The sequence below is a fragment of the Penicillium rubens genome (genome assembly GCF_028828025.1).
Source record: "Penicillium rubens strain IBT 27055 chromosome Unknown utg000003l_segment0_segment0, whole genome shotgun sequence".
NCBI classification, from domain to species: Eukaryota; Fungi; Ascomycota; class Eurotiomycetes; order Eurotiales; family Aspergillaceae; genus Penicillium; species Penicillium rubens.
Window position 1 is genome coordinate 6,013,078 of NW_026890601.1, and position 23,785 is coordinate 6,036,862.

At 48.6% G+C, this 23,785-nt stretch overlaps 7 protein-coding genes across 7 annotated transcripts; 4 read left to right on the forward strand and 3 right to left on the reverse strand.

Annotated features, from left to right (window-relative positions):
• Positions 1-1,211: 1,211 nt before the first annotated feature.
• Positions 1,212-1,973, reverse strand: N7525_008513 (uncharacterized protein; the record flags this gene model as incomplete). The annotated part of the gene is made up of 2 exons (XM_002562567.1): positions 1,212-1,671; positions 1,768-1,973. 2 exons carry the CDS (start codon positions 1,971-1,973, stop codon positions 1,212-1,214), a joined length of 666 nt encoding a protein of 221 aa, XP_002562613.1.
• Positions 1,974-4,762: 2,789 nt separating this feature from the next.
• On the forward strand, positions 4,763-6,495 carry N7525_008514 (D-3-phosphoglycerate dehydrogenase; the record flags this gene model as incomplete). Its single annotated transcript, XM_002562569.1, has 7 exons — positions 4,763-5,043; positions 5,111-5,418; positions 5,476-6,065; positions 6,119-6,161; positions 6,214-6,272; positions 6,332-6,413; positions 6,467-6,495. 7 exons carry the CDS (start codon positions 4,763-4,765, stop codon positions 6,493-6,495), a joined length of 1,392 nt encoding a protein of 463 aa, XP_002562615.1.
• Positions 6,496-6,801: 306 nt separating this feature from the next.
• Positions 6,802-8,801, reverse strand: N7525_008515 (CDC2/CDK family serine/threonine-protein kinase; the record flags this gene model as incomplete). The annotated part of the gene is made up of 8 exons (XM_061214413.1): positions 6,802-7,316; positions 7,363-7,595; positions 7,651-7,845; positions 7,898-8,111; positions 8,165-8,192; positions 8,247-8,498; positions 8,560-8,641; positions 8,692-8,801. The coding sequence occupies 8 exons, from the start codon at positions 8,799-8,801 to the stop codon at positions 6,802-6,804; spliced, it is 1,629 nt and encodes a 542-aa protein (XP_061068844.1).
• Positions 8,802-9,074: 273 nt separating this feature from the next.
• N7525_008516 (uncharacterized protein) lies at positions 9,075-9,753 on the forward strand (the record flags this gene model as incomplete). The annotated part of the gene is made up of 2 exons (XM_061214414.1): positions 9,075-9,565; positions 9,624-9,753. The coding sequence occupies 2 exons, from the start codon at positions 9,075-9,077 to the stop codon at positions 9,751-9,753; spliced, it is 621 nt and encodes a 206-aa protein (XP_061068845.1).
• Positions 9,754-10,043: 290 nt separating this feature from the next.
• Positions 10,044-15,047, reverse strand: N7525_008517 (uncharacterized protein; the record flags this gene model as incomplete). The annotated part of the gene is made up of 20 exons (XM_061214415.1): positions 10,044-10,330; positions 10,391-10,539; positions 10,592-10,742; positions 10,795-10,840; positions 10,892-11,248; positions 11,315-11,446; positions 11,498-11,580; positions 11,636-11,968; positions 12,043-12,196; positions 12,245-12,551; positions 12,604-12,711; positions 12,767-12,912; positions 12,976-13,325; positions 13,372-13,503; positions 13,560-13,626; positions 13,680-13,814; positions 13,862-14,203; positions 14,256-14,798; positions 14,857-14,896; positions 14,956-15,047. 20 exons carry the CDS (start codon positions 15,045-15,047, stop codon positions 10,044-10,046), a joined length of 3,954 nt encoding a protein of 1,317 aa, XP_061068846.1.
• Positions 15,048-16,241: 1,194 nt separating this feature from the next.
• On the forward strand, positions 16,242-17,723 carry nap1 (histone chaperone NAP1; the record flags this gene model as incomplete). Its single annotated transcript, XM_002562572.1, has 5 exons — positions 16,242-16,288; positions 16,372-16,451; positions 16,514-17,221; positions 17,280-17,620; positions 17,673-17,723. The coding sequence occupies 5 exons, from the start codon at positions 16,242-16,244 to the stop codon at positions 17,721-17,723; spliced, it is 1,227 nt and encodes a 408-aa protein (XP_002562618.1).
• A 768-nt stretch (positions 17,724-18,491) lies between these two features.
• On the forward strand, positions 18,492-23,514 carry N7525_008519 (type V myosin; the record flags this gene model as incomplete). Its single annotated transcript, XM_002562573.1, has 6 exons — positions 18,492-18,626; positions 18,723-18,855; positions 18,912-19,101; positions 19,160-23,012; positions 23,065-23,138; positions 23,196-23,514. The coding sequence occupies 6 exons, from the start codon at positions 18,492-18,494 to the stop codon at positions 23,512-23,514; spliced, it is 4,704 nt and encodes a 1,567-aa protein (XP_002562619.1).
• Between the last annotated feature and the right edge of the window lie 271 nt (positions 23,515-23,785).

Genomic DNA, 23,785 nt, shown 5'->3' on the forward strand with positions numbered 1-23,785 from the left:
TCTTCACTCTGTAGCTTGATCCCCGTAGGATAATGGCTCGGCAGTGGGTAGAGGTAGATAAAAGCAAAGCGAGAGAAAGAGTGCGCAAAGACAAAACGCACTCACTGTCGAGAAATAGTGTCAGCAAAAAAGCCGTATCAATTGTTTCTATGCTTACCGTGACCCTTCGAAAACACCTGTTTGCTTCTATTGAAAGAGTTGTCAGCGTAGAATCGACAGGAATTTGCGGAAAGGGCCAGAAAGGAGAGTGATTTGAGCTTGCGTTGGCTTCACCGGAGGGCTAATGGTCAACAGCACCACGTAGAGGTCCAAGCTCGTAGCTGTTGGATCCTCCAGGACAGTAATCGTCCTGGAAGACCCCGGCCAAGAGAAGGCCGGAAGTAACTCGTCATTTATCAAGAACAGGCGAAGCCACCCGCAAAGCCAGCCGTTCCTGTAAGAATAGACAGAGGGAACGAAAGACGCGACCGCATCAGGCCATTCTCTCAAGAATAGATCAAGCAAAAGCCAATCATTCCTTCAAGAACAGGCCGGGTTTGTTAATTCATCAGGAACAGGCCAAGCCGAAGCCAGCCGTTCTATAAGAATAGACAAATCAGAAGCAATCCTAAGCCGTAGGCCATTCTCTCAAGAATAGATCAAGCAAAACTCAATTATTCCTTCAAGAACAGGCCGGGTTTGTCAATTTATCAGGAACAGGCCAAGCCGAAGCTAGCCGTTCTATAAGAATAGACAAAGCAGAAGCAACCCCAAGCCTTAGGCCATTCTCTCAAGAATAGATCGAGCAAAAGCCAATCATTCCTTTAAGAACAGGCCGGGTTTATCAATTCATCAGGAACAGGCCAAGCCGAAGCCAGCCGTTCTATAAGAATAGACAAAGCAGAAGCAATCCTAAGCCGTAGGCCATTCTCTCAAGAATAGATCGAGCAAAAGCCAATCATTCCTTTAAGAACAGGCCAGGTTCGTCAATTCATTAGGAACAGGCCAAACCGAAGCCAGCCGTTCTATAATAATAGACAAACCAACAGAAGCAATCCCAAGCCGTAGGCCATTCTCTTAGGAATAGATCGAGCAAAAGCCAATCATTCCTTCAAGAACAGGCCAAGTTCGTCAATTCATCAGGAACAGGCCAAGCCGAGGCCAGCCGTTCCTGTAAGAAATGACGAAGCTCGTTCCTCGACAAGGGTAGACTAACAGTCAGATACCCTTTGTCAATTAGAACGAGAGTTGCGAACTTTGGAAAATTGCTGACCAGCCTCCAAAGTCTCACTCCTTTTGTGACGGCGGGGGCGCACGGCGCGTCTGACGGAGCGTGAGATGGAGCGTGTCCAGCTTACCACCCGGGATTGCTTGATTTGGGTCTTCAGGGAATCGGGTTGGGACTGAGCAGAAGAAGCAGGAGAATGACGACTAGGAGTCTGGGGTGAGTGCAAACTGCCAACTTCATTGGCGGAAAACTCGAAATTCCTCCAGTCACCTACCCGCTCCTCAACCGCCATAGCTCGTCGCTGAAACTCTTCCGCTAGTTCATTTGCCCGTCTCACTTGCACTGCAAATCTCTCAGCGCGTGAGTTGGCATCCCTGGCGGAGAGCTCTGCGATCCTAACCCGTTGCTCAAGCTCCAGGATTCGGCTTCTTGCGGTGGGGCATTCACTGCACTTGGCATCCTTCCTACAGTGGAGATTAGTATTTGTCTAGTGTAAAAAGGCCTCAATAGCATCCTCATGGCTACTCTCAATGTAGGGGAAGGAGAATAATGAATCTTACTCTGCTTGTGACTCTCTCTTCTTGAGGGCATTGGCCACGAGAAGGACGACAATCCGGCCTAAAAGATAGATCCCGTAGATGCACGAGAATAGCAAAGGGGTCTTCTTTGCATCCTGAGCCTCCGTAACCCATGAACTGAGCTTCGTAGGGTCTTGGAGGGAACCAGTGGCATGGGTGGTGGACGCTGAACTGGTAGCAGCAGACATTTTGAAGTCGAAATGTCAAAGTGGAGAAAGCAAAGAGAGAAATGCAAAGAGAAGAAAAGAGAAGAAGAAGAAAAAAGAAGAGGAAAAGGAGAAGAGCAGAATTTAAATAGGAGACTGACCGGTGCCTTCCCTTTTAGCAAGTAAACAAAGCCAAGGTTCCTTCCAGGTGAGGACAATATCCATAACATACAATGGTCACTACCTACCTAAGTAGGCAGGTTCTCAATAACCAGTGAGAAGTAACCAAGAAGTAATCAACTCAATCCTTACTTCGACCTCAATAGACTATAACAGACAGAAATATGAATACCTGAATACATTCTTGTTAAGATCTACAATGGAGACAAGATCATAAACAAAAAGAGGCCGTTCGACGAGACCGTCTGCTTTTCAGACCGTTCGTCCATCCAGACTCTCCCTGACCGTTCGAGACCTTGCTTTTCGACCGTCATCCTAACAACTTCTTGACCGTTCGATCCCTTTCGACCGTCACCATGTCGACCCCTTACGATTTCGATCGCCAAAAGGAATCCGATATCTCCAAGATCGTCCCCAAGCTAAAGGGTGAATCCAATTTCGCCCAATGGCAACACAGACTGTACATGGCCCTGAGAGGAAACAACAAGACTTACGTCCACCTCATACAAGGCACTGTAAACAAACCCACTCCCCCGGACCTCTATGACGAATCCGTCGAGACTGTGCGAGAACTTGCTCAGCATAGAGCTACTAGTGCTGTCTTTGCTTCAGGTTCTAGTGATCCAATTGCTCCTGTCTCTGACGTTGTCGTCCGAGAGCTTGTTAAGGAACAAAAGCAGAAGAACAAGGAGCTACTCAGGGAATATCAGGTCCTCGTTGACAAATGGGACCTGTTTAACATTCACTGCTGCAATCAGATTTTTAGCACCCTTGACACTATCCCTGCTTCCTATGTGCATAATGTGGAGAATCCACGAGATGCATACAAACTTCTTCGCGCTGAATATGGTTCCTCACCCTGGCAGGGTGATTTCAAGCGTTTCGAGGTTCTCATCAATCTTCAACACAAGAACAACAACAGCAATCCCCAGGAGTTTGTTCGCAAGTTCAAAGAAGCTCTCTTTGAGATTCACCAACGAAACTCCTCCGTCGTGGCGGCGGATATGGTTCTCAACTTCTTCGTTAAGGCTGTGCAGGGTAATTCCCGATGCCAGGCCTTTATCCAAAACCTGGATCCCGATTTGAAAGACCCCAATTTCATGGGTGTCTATCATGACTTTACTATGATAGAAGGTTCAAACCGCATTGCGAATCCCATCTCGGCAAATGCAACGTCATCAAGAAGGGATTCAACAGCTTCCAATTCAGCAAAGGACTTAGCAGCTTCCAATTCGGATTCCAATTCGGGTTCCAATCCCAATTCTCCTAGGAAGGATAGCAAAAAGTCCTGGAATGATAAATCTACAAACGACAATTCACCTTCTTCGGCTTTAATCCATTCCGCATGTTGTATGAGTGCCCGCAAGAGATAATCGAACATTAAAATCGCCCCGAAGGTTTCCGAGGGTATTTGAAGACCCCCGCCATACTCAAAGAGTCGCCTGTCCTCCCGTTGGTAACCAGGAACGGGCTTGAAGTTTCCGAAGGAATCGAATATTTGTAACGGATCTAATCCCAGCAACGATATTTCCATTGAGCCATAGTCCTCCATGTTCTAGTCACGTTAGTATCATTTTCACGTAAATAAGGACACAATTTGTGAATGGCGGCGGTGATAGATGGGAATACTCACGAGAAGTGGGATTTGAGTGTTGCAGAGTAGTTGCAGAGTAGTTGTGGGTTGTAGCGGAAGTTGGATTGTAAGCTGGTGATCTGGAGGTCAGTCAGAATAACCTTCCTAGGCCTCCAGAAAGGTTCTTGAGTGTGCGCCTAACCTTAATATGTTGGAAGTGAAATAGGAACGTGCAGAATAGAGTACCTACATATGTAATAAAGTCGGTACATAGTAGATATTAGAGTCACGTTAACAGCACTAGTCTTTTTTTGGTGGGAAACCTTCCAAGTTCCAAGGCCGGGCATTCCGAATAGTACATAGATACACCCGGTGACAGGAATAGCATATTGCATTTTATTGAGGTTACTCGGCTCGTCTTTACATTCCAAGGTTCTTATGTTTGAGCAAGTCAGCCCCGGAGGCCGGTGATACTCAACTGGGCAGCCCTGGGCCCCGGAGGAGCATGTATATTAATGGTCAATAAAGCGATACCGAAATATGCAAGGTCAGGTTTAAGGAGATATACAATTTATCTATAACTATTAACTACATTTATAGCAACAGTTGTACATATAGTACTAGATGTAGCACGCAATACTACCTAGGTGAACCCATAATTTGCCTAAAGCAGATAAGCTCATCCGATAAACATGTGATCTGCGTGTGATTGGTCAGATCTTGGATTTTTTCTTTTTTTTAAAAAAAAAGAAAAAGAAAAAGAAAATCTTTGCCCCGCGGTGCCCCTCCATAGAATACATAGAATACAAAGAATACAAAGAATACATGTAGAGCACTATATTTCAACTATCTAGTTATAATAATAAAAATCAATTAGCAAGAGCGAAATGTGCATACTATGTAGGATATATGCATAGTTGCAAATGTAAATCCCCGAAACCAGAGTCCGATTCCGGAGACCTTGGGGGCTTACTTAATTTCTATTAAGAGTCATCCATGTGGACCACCTGGGCATTCATCCACATCTTCCCTGATTGTTTCTTCTCAATCTGCTTCAGTCCTCTATACACGTTCAATCATGTCAAACGCAAGAGATATCCGTCCTCGTCAGGACGATGCCTCCCTCCTCGCTACCTCCCCCAGCGCCTCCTTCAATTCCCCATCCAGCCACAGCTCTGCTTTCAACCGTACGGTTCCAGTGAACGCTAAGCCCCTCAAGCCATTCGCTACAGAAGATATCAAGGTCCTGCTCCTGGAGAATGTCAACCAGACCGGCCGCGAAATCCTTTCCCAGCAAGGCTACCAGGTGGAATTCCTGAAGTCTTCCCTCCCAGAAGATCAGCTCATTGAGAAGATTCGGTGGGTCCCAATCTAATTCCCTCTCGGTGACTCACGGAGCTCATGAATTGACTGTGCTGTATTGCAGGGATGTCCACGTCATTGGTATTCGCTCTAAGACGAAGCTCACCGCACGAGTCCTGAAGGAAGCGAAGAACCTTATCGTCATCGGTTGCTTCTGTATCGGTACCAACCAGGTCGACCTCCAATATGCCGCCGACCAGGGTATTGCCGTCTTCAACTCCCCCTTCAGCAACTCTCGCAGTGTTGCCGAGTTGGTCATTGGTGAAATGGTCATGCTTGCCCGTCAATTGGGCGACCGCTCCAGCGAGATGCACGCTGGTACCTGGAACAAAGTGAGCAACGGTTGCTGGGAGATTCGTGGAAAGACACTCGGTACGTGATGTCTTCCAATTATGCTGTTGTTGCGGGGTTGTTTTGCTGACTTCTCAGGTATCATTGGATATGGCCATATCGGTGCCCAGCTGTCCGTACTGGCTGAGGCAATGGGAATGTCCGTCATCTACTACGACGTGCTCAACATAATGTCACTGGGTACTGCTCGCCAGGTGGAAGCCTTGGATGATCTCTTGGCCGAAGCTGATTTCATTACCTGCCACGTTCCCGAACTTCCCGAGACCAAGGGCATGATTGGACAGAAGCAGTTCGAGAAGATGAAGAAGGGAAGCTACCTGATCAACGCCAGCCGAGGAACAGTTGTAGACATCCCCGCACTTATCGATGCCATGCGCAGCGGTAAGGTTGCTGGTGCCGCTCTGGATGTGTACCCCAATGAGCCCGCCGGAAACGGTGACTACTTCAACAACGATCTGAACAGCTGGGGAGCTGATCTGCGCTCGCTCAAGAACCTCATCCTGACCCCCCATATCGGAGGAAGTACCGAGGAGGCTCAGAAGGCCATTGGTGTCGAAGTTGCCCAGGCTCTGGTCCGCTATGCTAACGAGGGTTCAACCCTGGGTGCTGTCAACTTGCCCGAGGTTGTCCTCCGTTCTTTGACAATGGATGAGCCTGACCACGCTCGTGTAAGTTGCCTCGTGCAGTCATCCGGCTTTGCAACGATACTGATTTTGCCTAGGTGATCTACATCCACAAGAACATTCCTGGAGTGTTGCGTAAAGGTAGAGTATATTTGACTCAAATCAGGCGATCTCTTAACTGACAATGCCACAGTCAACGAGATAATTGGTGACCACAACGTCGACAAGCAGATGACCGATAGCAGAGGCGATGTATGTCTATCCATGCCTTTCACACAAAAGAGAAAGACAGCAGAAACTAACTATTATAGGTTGCCTATCTGATGGCTGATATCAGCAACGTGGACGCTGCCACCATCAAGGAATTGTATACCAGTCTCGAGAGCCTTCCTTGTAAGATCATATCCTTTCTCTCTCGCATGAACCTACGACTAACACCTTTCCAGCTCGCATCATGACCCGCGTGTTGTATTAAACAACCGATTCGAAAAACAAGCTAGCCTTCGGGCTATGATGCTTTAATCAACTTAAGATAGATGGGTCCTCGCAGGGCTCAATCTCAATCGCAATGGGACACTCTCAACGAGGTCCTAGGATGTTACAAGATTGCAATTGCCAACTCACGAGTATATCGAGTTGGATACGACTGATGTAAGAGCGGTTGAGTGTATATTTTGTGAATACCATGCACCATTTACTAGAGAAAAGCTATGACATGAATGTTTCGTTTTCATTTTCATTTTCATTTTCATTTCCATTTCCATTTTTAATCTGCCATATATCATCCACACGGATTGGCTAAGTAAAATGCATTAAGTGAGAACTCGCTGGACATCATGACCCTACCCTCGACTGCCGTCTCTGTAGCCGGGACTGCGGCTCCTTCTTCTTGGTGGAGGATCCCGACGGTAATCACGCCGACTAGTCGAGCGCCAATCGGCGTTTGAATGCGAGCCATGCTCGCCAGAGTCTCGCGACCGATCGTTGCCGCGGTCACTGCCGCGGTCATTGCTGCTGTAATTTGGAACATAAGAGTCCAGGTTCCCTGATCTGCCTCCTGGGCGACCTTGTCCGAATTGACCTCGGCGATCATCTCTGTTGTCAGGTCTGTTGGATTGCGATCCATCCCATGGCGGGTTGTGTGGTGCGGGAGGACGCGGGGGTAATCCGGTATCTCTTTGTGTAGGTGGGAAAGGCGCGCGGCGTTGCGGATGGCCGTGAGCTGCATGATGTCCATGGCTTCCATGCATTCCTTGTGCATTGGGTCGGCCTCCACGGGCGGCGCCGGGGACGCGGCTATGTCGGGAGTCTGGTCCGCGAGAACCAGAGCTTGGCCAAGCACCATTGCTTGTGTCGGAGGCGGCTGGAGGCACTGGGGGCATTGGCACCCGCTGGCTGCGGAACTTCTTTCGGTCGAGTTCGTGGGAATCGGCGAATTGGGGGATTTCGCCGGGTCGTGCTGGGAGGGGTTGGGTGGTGAAGTATGGGTGCTTCAATGCATCCATGGCGTTGATGCGTTTCCTCCAGTCTAGTCGGAGGAACTCGCCTAATAGAGAAATAGCTACCGGGTTTAGGCTGTTGCATGGTTAGTTAGGGGCCAAGTCTTCTGGGGGGAAAACAAGTAACATACTCCTTGAAGAAGTTATGGAGGTTCCCGCGTTTGATTCCGAAGTTTTTCACGCCCTCGCAACCCGGGAGTTGACTCCATCCGGGCATATTCTCTTCATTGGGAGTGCCCACAAGGTTGAATATCAATTCTGCTTGGTTAAGATCGCTGTTTCCAGCGAGGATAGGCTTGCCCTTAAACATCTCGCCAAATACACAGCTACAGGGTATTAGAAGATGATAAACCTGGCTAGCAGGGGTGGAAAACTCACCCAACTCCCCACAAGTCAATAGCTGTTGTGTATTTCCGTAGCTGCAGCAACAACTCTGGGGGACGGTACCACCTCGTGACAACAAGTGCAGTGTATTCTCTTTTGGATTCTCCTCCTCCTTTTCCGGGTTGTGGAGGGGCATCATCATAAGGCCGAGCAAGACCAAAATCAGCTATTTGGAGAATTCCTCCATTGCTAATTAGAAGGTTCGCGGCTTTTCATTTTGTTAGCTCAGGGCTATGGCATATCAATACTCTCAACACCTACCTTTCATATCACGATGTAGGATGCGGTTCTGCGAAGCTGTTAGACAAATATTGCAGGAATGGGTGTTCCAAGGCAATCTTACTGCATGCATGAATTTGAGCCCTTCGAGGAGCTGCATCAAGTAGCATTTAATCTGCGGTTCGGTGAATGTAACTGCCGGGTTCTCCAGGAGTCCTGACAAGTCATGTTCCATGTATGGAAAGACCATGTACATGCTCGGTTTTTTCCGTCCTTCGCCTTTGCCTCGCTCAATTGACATCTCCTTGAGCTGCAGAATGTTTGGGTGGGAGAGCGCCTTCATGAGTTTGATCTCTCGGATGGCGGTAATGGGGAACTAGTGCCAACAGCAAAGGTCAGTATGGCCAAAAAGAAGGGGGGGTGGCCAGTGGACTCACGCCTTCTTTCTCGTGGTGCATTAGGATCTTTTTTAAGGCGACAATTTTGGCGTCCTTCTTCGACCTTGCTTTGTAGACCTCGCTATCAACCAGTCAGCCTGGTTCTCTCGGTGCCAGCGCCGCCAGACTCACCCGAATGTTCCTTCCCCAAGCTTATCGAGAAATTCATAGTCACGGATGTTCGAACAGCCAAAGAAACGGGCCTGGCCATTCTCATCCTTTTCCAGGGATTTGATCGCCATATTGACTCGTCGCTTGGACTGGTCGCTCACGCCGGAGGAAAAATGCTGATCGTGCTAGCTGGTGATTATTTCAAAATTAATTATCGGCCGCGGTCAAGATGTTCGGTATGTTTTGGTTCGGTGTTGCGTCAAAGATACACGGAGGAGGGTTCGAGAAGTCTTCGAAGACAGACGGCGGTAAGAAAGCGTCAATGCGAATTAACAGGAGCCTTCTCAGAGAGAACCAAGCACGTGAAATGTGTTAAAAGCCGAGTCCATATCATAGTAGAAAGCATGTGCGACGATTTCGCATTGTTCAAAGGCCTCGCGTACGGAGGTCGGTCATACAATAGGCTCAATATAAACCTGAATAGGAACCAGCCCAATCAAGGCACGAGTAGAATAGGAGTCAGGCAACACTCCAATAATGATATAAATGAGTGTTCTGCCGATAGTACTGCTGAACAATCCTACCGCTGCGCTGTGGAAGTCGAGTGCCGTCACGGGTCACGTGTCTTAGACCTCTCCGTCCCCGTTGAACCGCAGAACCCTCCGTCTTCAGATCCGATTCGAGATTGGCGTTCTGTTAACCAACAACAGCCATTTTCAGTACACAGTACGTCTTGCATGCACCTTTATCCGCTTATACGAATTCTGCGGAAACTAATTGCTCTCCAACCTACACAGTCATGGCGGGCAATTCCTCCCACCCTATCCACATCCACCCGGTCCGACCGCTCTACCGCTTCACTGCGACTGCATTGGGCGCTAGCATGTGGTTCTTCGTAAGGATTGCCTCCTTTTGATATGGAGAATTTGTACTAACAGGATCCTTCTGAGTAGCTCATGTACCGGGCCAAGAAGGATGGTCCCGCTCTGTTGGGCTGGAAGCACCCTTGGGACCACTGATCGAATTACAATCGTCAATTTCATTTTTCCTGCGCGACCGCTTCTTCCCTCACGGCAGCGGTGATGGTTAGGCCACATTGTGTACTATGTACTTGGAGTGGGGAGAGAGGAGCAGAGAGCCGGGTGTTGCCGAGTGCATGTCAAAAGCTACAAGTGCCAGGTTCACGATAGCCATTTACCAGCCGAATTGTATCATACCCTTTCTTTTCAATTTTCTGAAATGGTAACTCTGTGGCCCTATTGGCCGAGGCGGAGCCTCTATAGACAAATGACCAGGTCATATATCCAAAGACCGACAATCTACAGTCTATCTCTATTTGATAACGTACAATGTGGGTGCTTTAAAAGCGTATTTCATAGGCGCAATGCCTCCAACAGCACTTTGTACATCTTGCGCTTTTTGCGGTAGTTTGGCTGCAAGCGGGCACGAGCGTGTCCAAGCATCTGTGCCACACGTGGGAATATGTTCTTCTCTGCTGTCCAGGACAGAACGAAGATACCGAATGCTAGCGCGAGTAGCCAGCATCTGAAAACATCAGACATATAAGTCAGTTGCATCACCTCCGACACCCAGTTGGATGGTCTAAAGAGCATATAGCCAGAGATCATGGTGTTGACGATGATCGTAAACAAATACGGCCCTAAATCGTGACCGTCAATATCTTGATGAGCAAGAAAATGAAGTGAATGGTGATACTTACCATTCTGGGTCATTGGTTTCCGGAATGGTGGACCGGCGCTCAGAACAATACTGATGAAGATGTACTGGAAACAGGAAAACAAGAACAAAGCCGTATTCTCCGAGTTGACGATGTTGCTCTTTTCCAGGTCCAGTTGTGGCGGCAAGAACCTGCATCGTTTGTTAGAATAATTTTGATGGGTATATTGTGATGGTTACTGACCACGGCTGTAATTGAACAGTCCGGAAGACTGCGAGCTGTGACAGCACAACTAACAATATCTGCCCGAGCAAAGGTGTCAATACCTTACGCGACACAAGATCAGCAGTTGGCCGTTTCCGAGACAGCGTGGGAGCAGGATCAGCCCAACCCACTAGAAGAAAGTTAGCTCAGAGACTCAAATCTAGTAGAAATGAACCACTCACTGAAGACTGCAATGGGCATAATGAGCACAAGGTCGATAAAAAGGAACTTAAACCCATTAGCGATCCTTCAACTATTTTGGTAATATAGCCCACTTACCTGGAAATCACCAAGATTTGACCCCGACGTGTACAGGAAGCTAACCGAGGAGAACTGAATGGCGGAATAAAGACTCATGAACTTGAAACAGGAGAAGCTTGTCACCAGAGCAGCTCGACCCTCCTTAATCACCGTCGGAACACAGGAGATTTCGAACAGGCGACTGGTAAAGGGCGCGGCAACGGACGCCTCGGCGTCCGACAATGAGATACCAACATCTGCAGCCTTCAGAGCGCCACAATCATTGGCACCGTCGCCGCAAAAGCCACAGCAATAATCGATAGATTGAAGCTTCTCAACCAGTTCGTGCTTCTCGTCTGGGGACATACGAGCAAACACTTTGCCGCATACAAGCACCTAGACAGCACACATTAGTTCGAGGCATAATAGAAGGTGGAAAGAGTCAGCACAACAGCCACTTACCTTTTTGAGTAAATCTTCATTCCCGAAGTCAACCAACCACCTAAAGGCATCACCCGTGACAGCGACAGAGTATTCACGCTCGGTGAGAACGTTTCCTGGAATTGACAGGTCGACCTCCGCGTCGTTCATAGGCTGCAATTGCATTAGCTGCTAGTAACTGGATGTAAGGAAAAGATATTTTACCAAGAGTGTTCTGGGATCCAACTGGAGGTCGGGATTGTCCACACATTCCCATATGAGAGAAATCTTGGATGAAATACCAGGTTCTGCGTATCGTTAATACTGAATTACGACTACAGCTTGGATGTGGTAAAAACAAACCTTCAATAAAGTGCGGAATGAAGCATAGTTCATCACGTCCAAGCATGTTGCATTCACGAGCAACGCTGATGGCAGTCAAGATGTTATCACCGGTGCACATTACATTGCGGATGCCCGCCTCGTTCAACTCAGAAATCACACCGGCAGTACTGGGTTTCAACTTGTTCTCGAATATAATGAAGCCCAGGAATTCCAGGTCGGATTCGGCGTCCGTCCGCGTCATTTTTTGGGCTTTCATCCAGCTCAGCTTTCGTTCGTATTTGGAAGCGCAGGCAATCACACGGTATCCTTTGTGTGTGTAGTAGTTCAGGAGGTCCTCATAGTCCGAAGGAACTGCAAAAGAAAGTATATCAGCAACACAGGCTTACGTAGATAGAGGGGGGGGGGGGGGGGGGGAGAGCACTGACGTGTTCCAGGAATACATATGTCCTTGATGCTTTCCGGGGCACCCTTGACAAAGAAACTTGCTCCATTGTCACCAAACTTCCTGACGATGACACTTGCGCGGCGAAGATTGGAGACAAATTCGAAACTCCGCAGCACTCCAAGCTCGAGAGAGTCCTGAATATTGTCAGAAATGAAGTCGTGGCCTGAATAAAATCAACTCACATTTACATCCTGTTCGTCACCGATATGTCGTTGAGGGGGCTTTGCAACTGACGGCGCTATGGTGTCGTATTTGGGGTTTGTCTGGTCGGAAACATGATTCCCTCCCTCCTCAAACCTCCAGTTGGTGAATTGGAACATCTTCACATCGAGAGGATCTCCCAACAGCTCATCGTCCACTACCCTGAGGGAATGGCATGTAGCCATGGCGTACATGATGTTCCTTTGCTTTTCGATATCGCATTCGGAGTCGACATTTTGGGAAGGGCAAAGAAACCCGTCTGACGTCTCAGAGAGCAACTCTGAAAACCTAGAGTCTTCTTCAGCGCCAGCTTAAGAACCGTACTCGGAAACAGACAAACCTTTTGCCACGGGTCACTATACGGGCTCCTAGCACATCCAGCCCGTCTTCTGTGAGGGTTCCAGTTTTATCGAAACAAACAATGTCCAGCTTTCCTCCCACATTGACCCTGGTTTCATGTATTAGTGTCGAAGTTAAAACATCATTCAGCTTCCGCGACTCACTTCTGTGGGCTGATACAGAATATGTTCTGCTTTTTCAGCCTTGAAAGCGCAAAATTGGTTCCGATGGTAAGTGTGGCTGGGAGAGCTGGCGGTACAACAATCGTGATCAAATCGAGGGCTCGGATTATGATCAGATGCCAAGCAAGCTGTGTTTCGTTGAATTAGTGGCCAAACAACCTTGGGAAAATGGTCTCCGAGCATTGACTTACACCCAATCGAACAAAGTTAATGAATGAAGCAACAAATCCGAGAAGGGCGACAATCGCCATCACAGCGATGTAGCGGAACGAGTCTCGATAGAACTTGAATCCAGAAGGCTTTGGAAAAAGCATCGATCGAACTAGAGCCCCCTTGGTCGTCAAAAAGCCGGTTCTCATAACGACTGCCAATGCTACTGCTTCATCTTCGTCAACATTTTGGGGTCGTCTAGCCCGAATTACTTTCGTTCCGCTGAAAAGGAAGTGCTTAGCAACCTGGGGGTGGATAGAAGGGGTACTGAGGTCGAGGTATTTGAGGGCGTCATCAGTGAGTGGTGTCTTAGACACGGGAACGGATTCACCTATTCGAGTTAGATGCATATATAAATATTGAAGTCTTGTACGAACCGGTGAGCATGCTCTCATTCACAATGCTGTCCCCTGACAACAAGATACAGTCACACGGGACCTGGTGAAGGGATGGGTCGGAGAATTCATACACATCACCAGGAACCAGCTCTTGTGAGGAGACAGACCGCCCTGCAGATACGATCAGTCTACATCAATTAATAAGATGACATATCGAGCGAACTTACAGAACCCATTTCTTAAAACACGAACATCACACTCGAAGAGAGATATCTCCCTGAGCCGACTCATTGTCTATAGCAGCGTTAGTTTTCTGGAGATTGGTTTAACTTTAGGATTAAACGCACTGATTTTGTCTCTAGCACAGTCGTTGCTATGCTGAAAAATGATATAAGAAAGATACAGACGGCGTAGTAGTAATACTCATCCATGGACCACAGAACGAGACTGGCAATTTGGAAGATATAGAAAGGATGAAAGGCCTATACGATGTCAGATATATTGATGAAATAACCAGAAGGAAACTGACCTCGTCGACGAGAAGCTGAGGAATTGTCTTTTGCTCAATTTCGATGGCGTTGCTTCCAAATATCTGTTCCCTGCTGTCTCGTTCGTCGGCATCCAATCCGCTTCGCATAACCTTGGCATTAGTCCACGAGGGATCTTTCCAGCCATTTATCAAAGAAAATTTGTCCTCGATTGGATGATAGAAGAATTTCAGATATCGATAGTCAATGAAGCGTAGAGAGTCGATATTCGGGTCATTATCCTCATCGTAGCCGTGACTTGGCGAGTCAGCGAAGACCGTGGAAAGCGGACGTCCATAGATTTGGCTGTCAACTCCGTGGATGGTGAATTGGTTCCATTGGTCCTATTATGGGGTCAGACGGTTATTGTATGGGATGGGAAGTTCACAATTTCACCTCGATAGCCACCCACTGGCATTTCCCTATCGGGGTTGCCTTCCCAATCAACTTTACCCGCCATCGTGGCAGCCATCGGAAGAGGAGCCAGGCAAATCCACCGGTCAAGATGCAAAGGGCAATATAGACAGCAAACCCTCCCGAACTCGTGGAAAAGCCAGCAAAGACAGCTGTCAGATCCTCCGACGCAATATAGACTTTTTGATTCAACCGACTGCCGGATCGCCGGTCTCGGCCATACGAGCTGGCGGATAGGTAGCGAGAAAGAAGTGGATGTTCAACCGAGTCGCGCGAGGTAGACATCCGCTTAGACACAAAGGATCCCCTAGCTGACTCAAGATCTGGGTCCCTGATCCCATGTAGAGATTCTTCATCGTCCTCGCCTTCCTCATCCACTACATCCTCATCTTCGTTCGACCATTCTGCGAAGTCTTCCTCGTCCTGAAAGTATGTAAAGCTCACCGTAGAGCCTGCTCGATCACGGCGGTGCGCGAACGAGACGACGCTAGAAGGAATGCTCTCCGATATCGGGCCATCGAAGACCTAGTGCGAGTCAGCTCCTGCGCCGAAGACTGCACATAAGAATAGAGATTTGACATACCTCATTACGGGCCATCTCCACATCCGACACGACGCTCATACTAAAGAAGAATCAGCAGCGATTCAAGGGTAGAGGTAAATAGTAAGGGAGCATAGCAACCTGCTTCTCATGGAATCGCGTCGCAGTCTATTTCGAGGCATAGAGAGGTCCACGGGACCAGTCCCCGAGGGAGACTGCGGACGGCTTCCCATGTTTAAGAGAGAGGTCAGCGCAGCCAATTCCCCAGCAGCCTGTCTGAGTGTCGTATTATGGGGTTTTAGTATGGTCGTATTTCACCGACACAGGACCAAAGGAGAGCATATATCGCGGAGCGCAAGTTCCCACAAAAGCAGGGTGTGTGATCTGGAGCTTATCGGAGTCCCACAGCGGAGAGCGACTTATCTCCATGTGATTTCCCGATAAAGCTTTGGATTACATAATTATATGTATCCCGAGGCGGACCAAACTTGGAAATCCCCCGGCCCCATGCAGGGAATCCATATAGAGTTGTACTCCGTACACGATATAAATGACTTTTACTATATGCTATGTATATATATTGGCGGGGTTCGATAACAATCTAGAAGACTGGATGTGTCTTGGCATCATATCTTTGAACTTTAACAGGCATCTTATTGGCCACTAAATCATCGACGGGGTTTTGATCTGAGATACGGGAAGATCTACATCCACTCCAGGCCCCAAAGACTCTCAATTCCTTAGTTCCTGCAATTATCCAAGTGACTAGTTGGGATTACTACTTGCATCCTTGTAAACAAATAACTTTTTACATCATCCTAGCTTAACCCCGGGCCTTGAACGTCATCAAATGTCATGCAGTTTGGACACAACATGCCCGTCCACGGGTGTAAAATACCTGTTTCTATAAATATATATCTCCTTCTATCCATAGAGGGGCGAATCTATTTTTTTCTATTTTCTCACCAAGGAGTTCGAAGAAAGTTGCTTAGGTCAAAAGAAGGTGCCGTCAACAACCACGGCCATAGAAATAATTCTCTTCATAGCATTGGAATTGGAGAGAGGGGTAATGGTTCAGGGCGCCACCGGGAGCGATCAGATCGAAATTCCAGGAAGCAAGATATCTCGATATCTTGATATCAGGACATCAAGACATTATAGAAGAAACAGAGAATAGGTAAAATATAAATATAAATCGAAGGTATGAAGATCCGACAAATCAAAGTATCAAAAGGTATTGTTGGGAGAATTTGCAGCCTTTGCATGCTCTCAACCACAACCCGCCAAGCCCCTCGACCACAGGGCGCTAAGGATCCCACCATCTTCCAGACTCTCTCCCCCCAAAACTAGACGGGTTATCAAATTCTTCCTTCTTCTCTCTCCTCACCTCATTCTCTCCCACCCCCTTTTCATTCCCCCCATTCATCATGTCTGAGCCCATCAGAAACAAGAAGGCGGACTTCCCGGTCGCACCGTAAGGATTTCCCAGTTTTATTTTTTCCACCCTTATCAAAAGCAAAAAAAAAAAAAAAAAAATTATATACTGACTTGCAGAAGGACCCCGCAAAACACACCGGCCAACAATGCTCCCATCTCGTCTCACGCTCAGCAGCCTGGTGTATCCAGCATCGAGGAGGGTAAGTCATTTCGTTTCTTTTCTTCACCGACATCTCTTTGACCGTGATTTCCCTTTTTCTAGAATCCCTTGACAAAGCCGCCGCTGCCTCGCTCTTCGCCCGCAACCCTGCTCTGGTCTCCATGATCCAAGGCAAGTTGGGTCAACTCGTCGGTCGCTCGTCAGGCTACATCGAATCTCTCCCCCCCTCCGTCCGCCGCCGTGTCGCTGGTCTGAAGGGTATTCAGAAGGAGCACTCCAAGCTCGAGGCTCAGTTCCAAGAGGAGGTTCTGGAACTTGAGAAGAAGTACTTCGGCAAGTTCACGCCCCTGTACCAGCGTCGTTCTACTATCATCAACGGCGGTGTCGAGCCGACCGAGGCCGAGGTTGAGGCCGGAAAGGAGGATGAGGAGAGTGATGAGGAGGAGACCAAGGAGGAACCCAAGAAGGAGGAGGCTGAGACCGCGAACGGCATTCCCGAGTTCTGGCTTTCTGCCATGAAGAACCAGATCTCGCTTGCTGAGATGATCACCGAGCGCGATGAGGAGGCTCTCAAGCACCTCACCGACATTCGCATGGAGTACCTTGACCGACCCGGATTCCGCCTCATCTTTGAGTTCTCTGAGAACGAGTTCTTCACCAACAAAACCATTTCCAAGACATACTTCTACAAGGATGAGAGTGGATACGGTGGCGATTTCATTTACGACCACGCCGATGGATCCCAAATTGACTGGAAGGAGGACAAAGACCTGACCCTCCGTCTGGAGAGCAAGAAGCAGCGCAACAAGAGTATGTGCACTCGAATAATGGGTTGCTAAGTTGAAACTGACAGTTTACCCTCCCTTAGACACCAAGCAGACCCGCGTTGTTAAGATTAGTGTGCCTACCGAGTCCTTCTTCAACTTCTTCTCCCCCCCGCAGCCACCCTCCGAGGATGACGAGTCAGTCGCCAGCGACATTGAAGAGCGTCTGGAGCTTGATTACCAGCTCGGCGAGGATATTAAGGAGAAGCTTATTCCCCGTGCCATCGACTGGTTCACCGGCGAAGCTCTCCAGTTTGAGGAGCTCGGTGAGGATTTCGATGGTGACGAGTTTGAGGATGATGATGATGAGGAGGAGGAGGACGATGAGGACGAGGAGGATCTTGGGTCGGACCGTGATGTGGACGAGGAGGACACAGATGAAGAGGTAGGACATACAACACTCACCGATTTAGATCAACCTGCTAACTTTGTCCCAGGACGGTACTTCCAAGCCCAAGAAGGAGGCCGCCGAGTGCAAGCAAAACTAAAACGAAAAAAGTTGCCGGTGGTGAATGCCCAACATGAGATTATTCGTACTCTCTGATATTTTGCTTTGCTTTCTGCCTTTTTGTGCCCCCCTGCGTTGACCTCTCTATCTTCTAATACTCAATCAATACTTGACATAATCGGTGTGTAATTCTCGCGTCCAATGCCCGTAAAGACTTGCCCATAAGTGAGACACTTGAATTGTCTTATAAAAAGTGGGTGGTCTACAGGTATGTGACTTTGTTTGTATACTTGATATTCAAATCAGGAAGCAATACCAGAGACAACCTTGGAATTTTACATGTGTTAAATATGTCTCAGGTCAACGAGACATTGTTTTCTTGATAAAGAATAAATAAATAAATCCTAACTAATAGAATAAATCCAAGTAGTAAATAGTACAATGTAAATAGTAAACATAGTACCTAGGCAAGGTACAATGCAGACAAAGTAGGATGGCGGTGACAGGCTGTGGGGTGTGGCGTCCCCCCAGTATATTCCCCTAAGCTCCTTCAGGGGCTCTCGCTAAATGACCAGCTGTTAGTCTCAAGGGTTTTCTTTCCACCTCCATCTATTTCTTATCTTCAATCTTTTTATTCTATTCTTTCGAAATATGAGATGAGGGGTTGAGAAGTCCCCCTTGTCTTTGGACTATCTGAATCGCCTTTTCCCTTCGATGCCCTACCTCCGAAAACACCCATCATCCCCGGAGCTTCTGCAAATATCCCGCTTTTATTGCATCAAGAACGATTAACGACCTACATTCCATTATGGCGCACATTTATGAGGTCGGCACACGGGCCTGGCAGCCCGACCCGACAGAAGGATGGCTGGCATCCGAAGTGAAGGAGAAGCTGGAGGATGGAGAGAAAGTGCAGCTAATTTTCGAGTTGGAAAATGGAGAGGTAACTGCCTTGGAACGGATGCTGGACGCGCATTCCTGTCTCTTTAAGCCTTAATTTTCTGGGGTTGACCGACTGACACTGTTTTGATCGGAGCAGACAAAAACCGTGGAGACTACGCAGTCCGAGCTGCAGGTCGATAACAACCCTAAATTACCTCCGCTCATGAACCCTGCTATGCTTGAAGCAAGCGAAGATTTGACGAATTTGTCTCACCTGAACGAGCCTGCTGGTTTGTCTTGCTCCTACTTTTTTAGTGCCGCCCTCCCAGCTGACGGCCCTTTGAAGTCCTCCAGGCTATAAAACTCCGCTACGCTCAGAAGGAGATATATACCTACAGTGGTATCGTCTTGATCGCAACCAACCCTTTCGCCCGAGTCGATTCGCTGTACGTGCCGCAGATGGTGCAGGTTTATGCTGGGAAACAACGTGCCTCGCAGGCGCCTCACCTGTTCGCAATTGCGGAGGAAGCTTTTGCGTAAGATTCGTCCACATTTTGCTTCTTTGGAGTCGGTTTCGCTCACACTTTTTTACAGTGACATGCTTCGCGATGGAAAGAATCAGACGATTGTGGTCTCCGGTGAATCTGGAGCCGGTAAGACCGTGAGTGCCAAATATATCATGCGCTACTTTGCGACTCGCGAGTCTTCCGATCAGCCTGGAAAATACACCACTAGCCGCGCAGAGGCAATCAGTGAAACCGAGGAGCAGATCCTAGCTACCAACCCGGTCATGGAAGCGTTCGGTAACGCCAAAACCACTCGCAACGACAACTCCTCCCGTTTCGGCAAGTATATCGAGATTATGTTCGATGACCGAACGAATATCATCGGAGCTAAGATCAGGACGTATCTTCTTGAGCGGTCGAGACTGGTCTTCCAGCCTCTCAAGGAGCGCAATTACCACATCTTCTACCAGCTGGTAGCTGGTGCTTCCGACGCGGAGAAACAGGAGCTGGGTCTCTTGGCTACTGAAGACTTTGAGTATCTGAACCAGGGTGGCACTCCAGTGATCGACGGTGTCGATGACAAGGCTGAATTTGAGGCAACCAGGAAGTCGCTGGCTGTGATTGGTGTGCCGAAAGAAGACCAGACAGGCATCTTCCGTGTTCTCGCCGCTTTGCTTCACCTCGGTAATGTCAAGATTACGGCTACTCGCACGGATTCGTCAGTCTCGTCGACCGAGCCTTCACTTCTCCGCGCGTGTGAGATGCTTGGAATCGATGCTACCGAGTTTGCAAAATGGATCGTGAAGAAGCAACTTATCACGCGTGGCGAGAAAATCACCTCCAATCTCACACAGCAACAGGCTTTGGTTGTCCGAGACTCCGTCTCCAAGTTCATCTATTCAAGTCTATTTGACTGGCTAGTGGACAAGATCAATCGCCGCCTCGCTACCGATGAAGTGCTTGAGCAGTTCAAATGCTTTATTGGTGTTCTTGATATTTATGGGTTCGAACATTTCGCCAAGAACTCCTTCGAACAATTCTGCATCAATTATGCCAACGAGAAGTTGCAACAGGAATTCAACCAGCATGTGTTCAAGCTTGAACAGGAAGAATATGTCCGGGAAGAGATCGACTGGACATTCATTGACTTTTCGGATAATCAACCTTGTATCGATCTTATCGAAGCGAAGCTCGGCGTCCTGGCCCTTTTGGATGAAGAGTCTCGACTTCCTATGGGTTCAGACGAGCAGTTTGTCACCAAGCTTCACCACCACTTTGCGGCTGACAAGCAGAAGTTCTACAAGAAACCCCGCTTTGGGAAGTCTGCATTCACCGTCTGTCACTATGCAGTTGATGTTACTTATGAATCTGATGGATTTATCGAAAAGAACCGTGACACTGTGCCAGACGAGCATCTGGAAGTGTTGCGCAATTCCTCCAATCCTTTCATCAAGGAGATTCTAGACACTGCCGCGGCCGTTCGCGAGAAGGACTCTGCTTCTATGTCGTCTAAGCCAGTTGCAGCAGCTCCAGGGCGTCGGATTGGCGTTGCAGTCAATCGGAAACCCACGCTTGGAGGAATCTTCAAGTCTTCGCTGATTGAATTGATGCACACCATCAACAACACTGAAGTTCATTACATCCGTTGCATCAAACCCAATGAGGCAAAGGAGGCCTGGAAATTCGAAGGTCCCATGGTTCTCAGTCAGCTGAGAGCTTGTGGTGTCCTGGAAACTGTCCGAATCAGTACTGCTGGCTACCCAACCCGATGGACTTATGAGGAATTTGCCATTCGGTACTACATGCTGTGCCATTCTTCGCAATGGACCTCGGAGATTCGGGATATGTGCCATGCAATCCTTCGAAAGGCCCTCGGGGATGAAAAGCAAGATAAGTATCAGCTTGGTCTTACTAAGATCTTCTTCCGAGCTGGTATGCTCGCATTCCTGGAGAATCTCCGAACGTCTAGGTTGAATGAATGCGCCATCATGATCCAGAAGAACTTGCGTGCCAAGTACTACCGCCGCCGCTACCTCGATGCTCGCGACTCAATTCTCACCACTCAGGCCTTCATTCGCGGTTTCTTGGCACGCCAGCATGCCCATGAGATTCGGCGCACCAAGGCTGCTACTACGATCCAGCGGGTCTGGCGTGGCCAGAAGGAGAAGAAGCGGTACACTCAAATCCGCAAAAACTTCATTCTGTTCGAGTCTGTTGCGAAGGGATTCCTATGCCGACGCAACATCATGGACTCTATCAATGGAAATGCGGCCAAGGTCATTCAACGTGCTTTCCGCTCCTGGCGTCAACTCCGGGCCTGGAGACAGTATCGTCGCAAAGTTATCACTATCCAAAACCTCTGGAGAGGAAAAGAGGCCAGAAATGCTTATAAGAGACTCCGTGAGGATGCCCGTGATCTCAAGCAGATTTCTTACAAGTTGGAGAATAAGGTGGTTGAGTTGACCCAATACTTGCAAACTCTCAAGCTTGAGAATAAGACCTTGGTCTCACAGCTGGACAACTACGATACCCAATTGAAGTCATGGAGAACCCGACACAATGCCTTGGAGGCTCGCACGAAGGAACTCCAGGTTGAAGCAAACCAGGCTGGTATCACCGCAGCCCGGTTAGAGGCGATTGAAGAGGAGATGAGTAAGCTTCAGCAAGGCCACACTGAAGCTCAGGCTACCATCAAGCGCCTCCAAGAAGAGGAGCGAATCTCCCGTGAGGCTCTCCAGACCGCCAACGAGGAGTTGGAGCGTCTCAAGCTCTTGGATGCCGACCATGAGAAAGACAAGACTGCTCTCCGGCAGCGGATTTCCGATCTCGAGGAGCAGCTCGAGGTTGCCAAGAGATCCGTGCCTTTGAACGGTATGAATGGTGATGGTCTACCCAACGGCGGTGCAGTCCAGACCCCTACCCCGGGCTTGATCAACTTGGTATCTTCAAAGAAACCCAAGCCCAAGAGACGCAGTGCCGGTGCTGAAAGGATCGAGACGGATCGTTTCAGTGGTGCATACAACCCTCGGCCTGTTTCAATGGCGGTCACGCCCGGATCTATGGCTACCCGTCAAAGTGCGGCCATCTCTCCTGGTCTAGAGTCGGTCGAGGTGGAGCTCGAGAACTTGCTTTCTGAAGAGGAGGACTTGAATGAGGAAGTCGCCATGGGTCTTATCCGCAACTTGAAGATTCCGCTCCCAACTTCGACACCACCTCCAACTGAGAAGGAAGTCCTGTTCCCAGCATACCTGATTAACCTTGTTACGTCGGAGATGTGGAACAACGGATTTGTTAAGGAGTCGGAGCGATTCTTGGCCAATGTTATGCAGTCCATCCAGCAAGAAGTCATGCAGCATGATGGGGACGACGCGATCAATCCCGGTGCCTTCTGGTTATCCAACGTGCACGAGATGCTATCCTTTGTCTTCCTGGCCGAGGATTGGTATGAAGCACAAAAGACCGAGAACTACGAGTATGACCGCCTGTTGGAAATTGTCAAGCACGACCTCGAGAGCTTGGAATTCAACATCTATCACACTTGGATGAAGGTGCTGAAGAAGAAGTTGTACAAGATGATCGTTCCAGCCATCATCGAGTCTCAATCACTTCCCGGCTTTGTCACCAGTGAAACGAATCGCTTCCTTGGAAAGCTTCTGCCCTCCAACAACAACCCCGCTTACAGCATGGACAACCTCCTCAGTCTATTGAACGGTGTTTACAAGGCAATGAAGGCCTTCTACCTTGAGGACGCCATCATCCTCCAGACCGTCACGGAGCTCTTGCGCTTGGTTGGTGTCACTGCTTTCAACGATCTCCTCATGCGGCGTAACTTCCTGTCGTGGAAGCGTGGCCTGCAAATCAACTACAACATCACTCGTATTGAGGAGTGGTGCAAGAGTCATGATATGCCAGAGGGGACGTTGAAGCTAGAGCATTTGATGGTAAGGTTCTTTGTCTGATATTCGTTTGGTCATTATACTAACACCTACACAGCAAGCGACCAAGCTTCTGCAGTTGAAGAAGGCTACTCTGAATGATATTGAGATCATTCAGGATATTTGCTGGATGTAAGTAACCCCTGGAAGTGTCTTCTCCGACGAATTCGCCTAACTAATTTTGTGCAGGCTGTCTCCGAACCAAATTCAGAAACTGCTGAATCAGTACCTGGTGGCGGATTACGAACAGCCCATCAACGGCGAAATCATGAAGGCCGTCGCTTCTCGCGTCACCGAGAAGAGCGATGTGCTCCTCCTGGCTCCAGTAGACATGGAGGACAGTGGCCCGTATGAGATCGCCGAGCCGCGTGTTATCACTGCTCTGGAGACCTATACCCCATCCTGGCTACAAACACCGCGGTTGAAACGACTTGCTGAGATTGTGTCCGCGCAAGCGATGGCACAGCAAGAGAAGCTCGACTGGGATAACGGGGTGGTTGAGGAATAGATCTGTACTGTTGTATATTAGACTTTGGGATTTCCTGTGAGCTACGGATTACGACTTGCCTGGATTATCCACGGCCTCTGCGATACAGTGATGCGCATGATTTTCATTTGTTTCAATTGCATATGACGTCTTGGCTTATAGACCAGAAGAGATTGCTCAGGGAATTGCTGTAAATGACTTTTTCTCTCCTAACGTAAACGACCAAGCCGGATACACAAATAGAACGTCCAAAGGGTTTATTTACCTGGTCTCATCGTGAGTAGGCTCACTA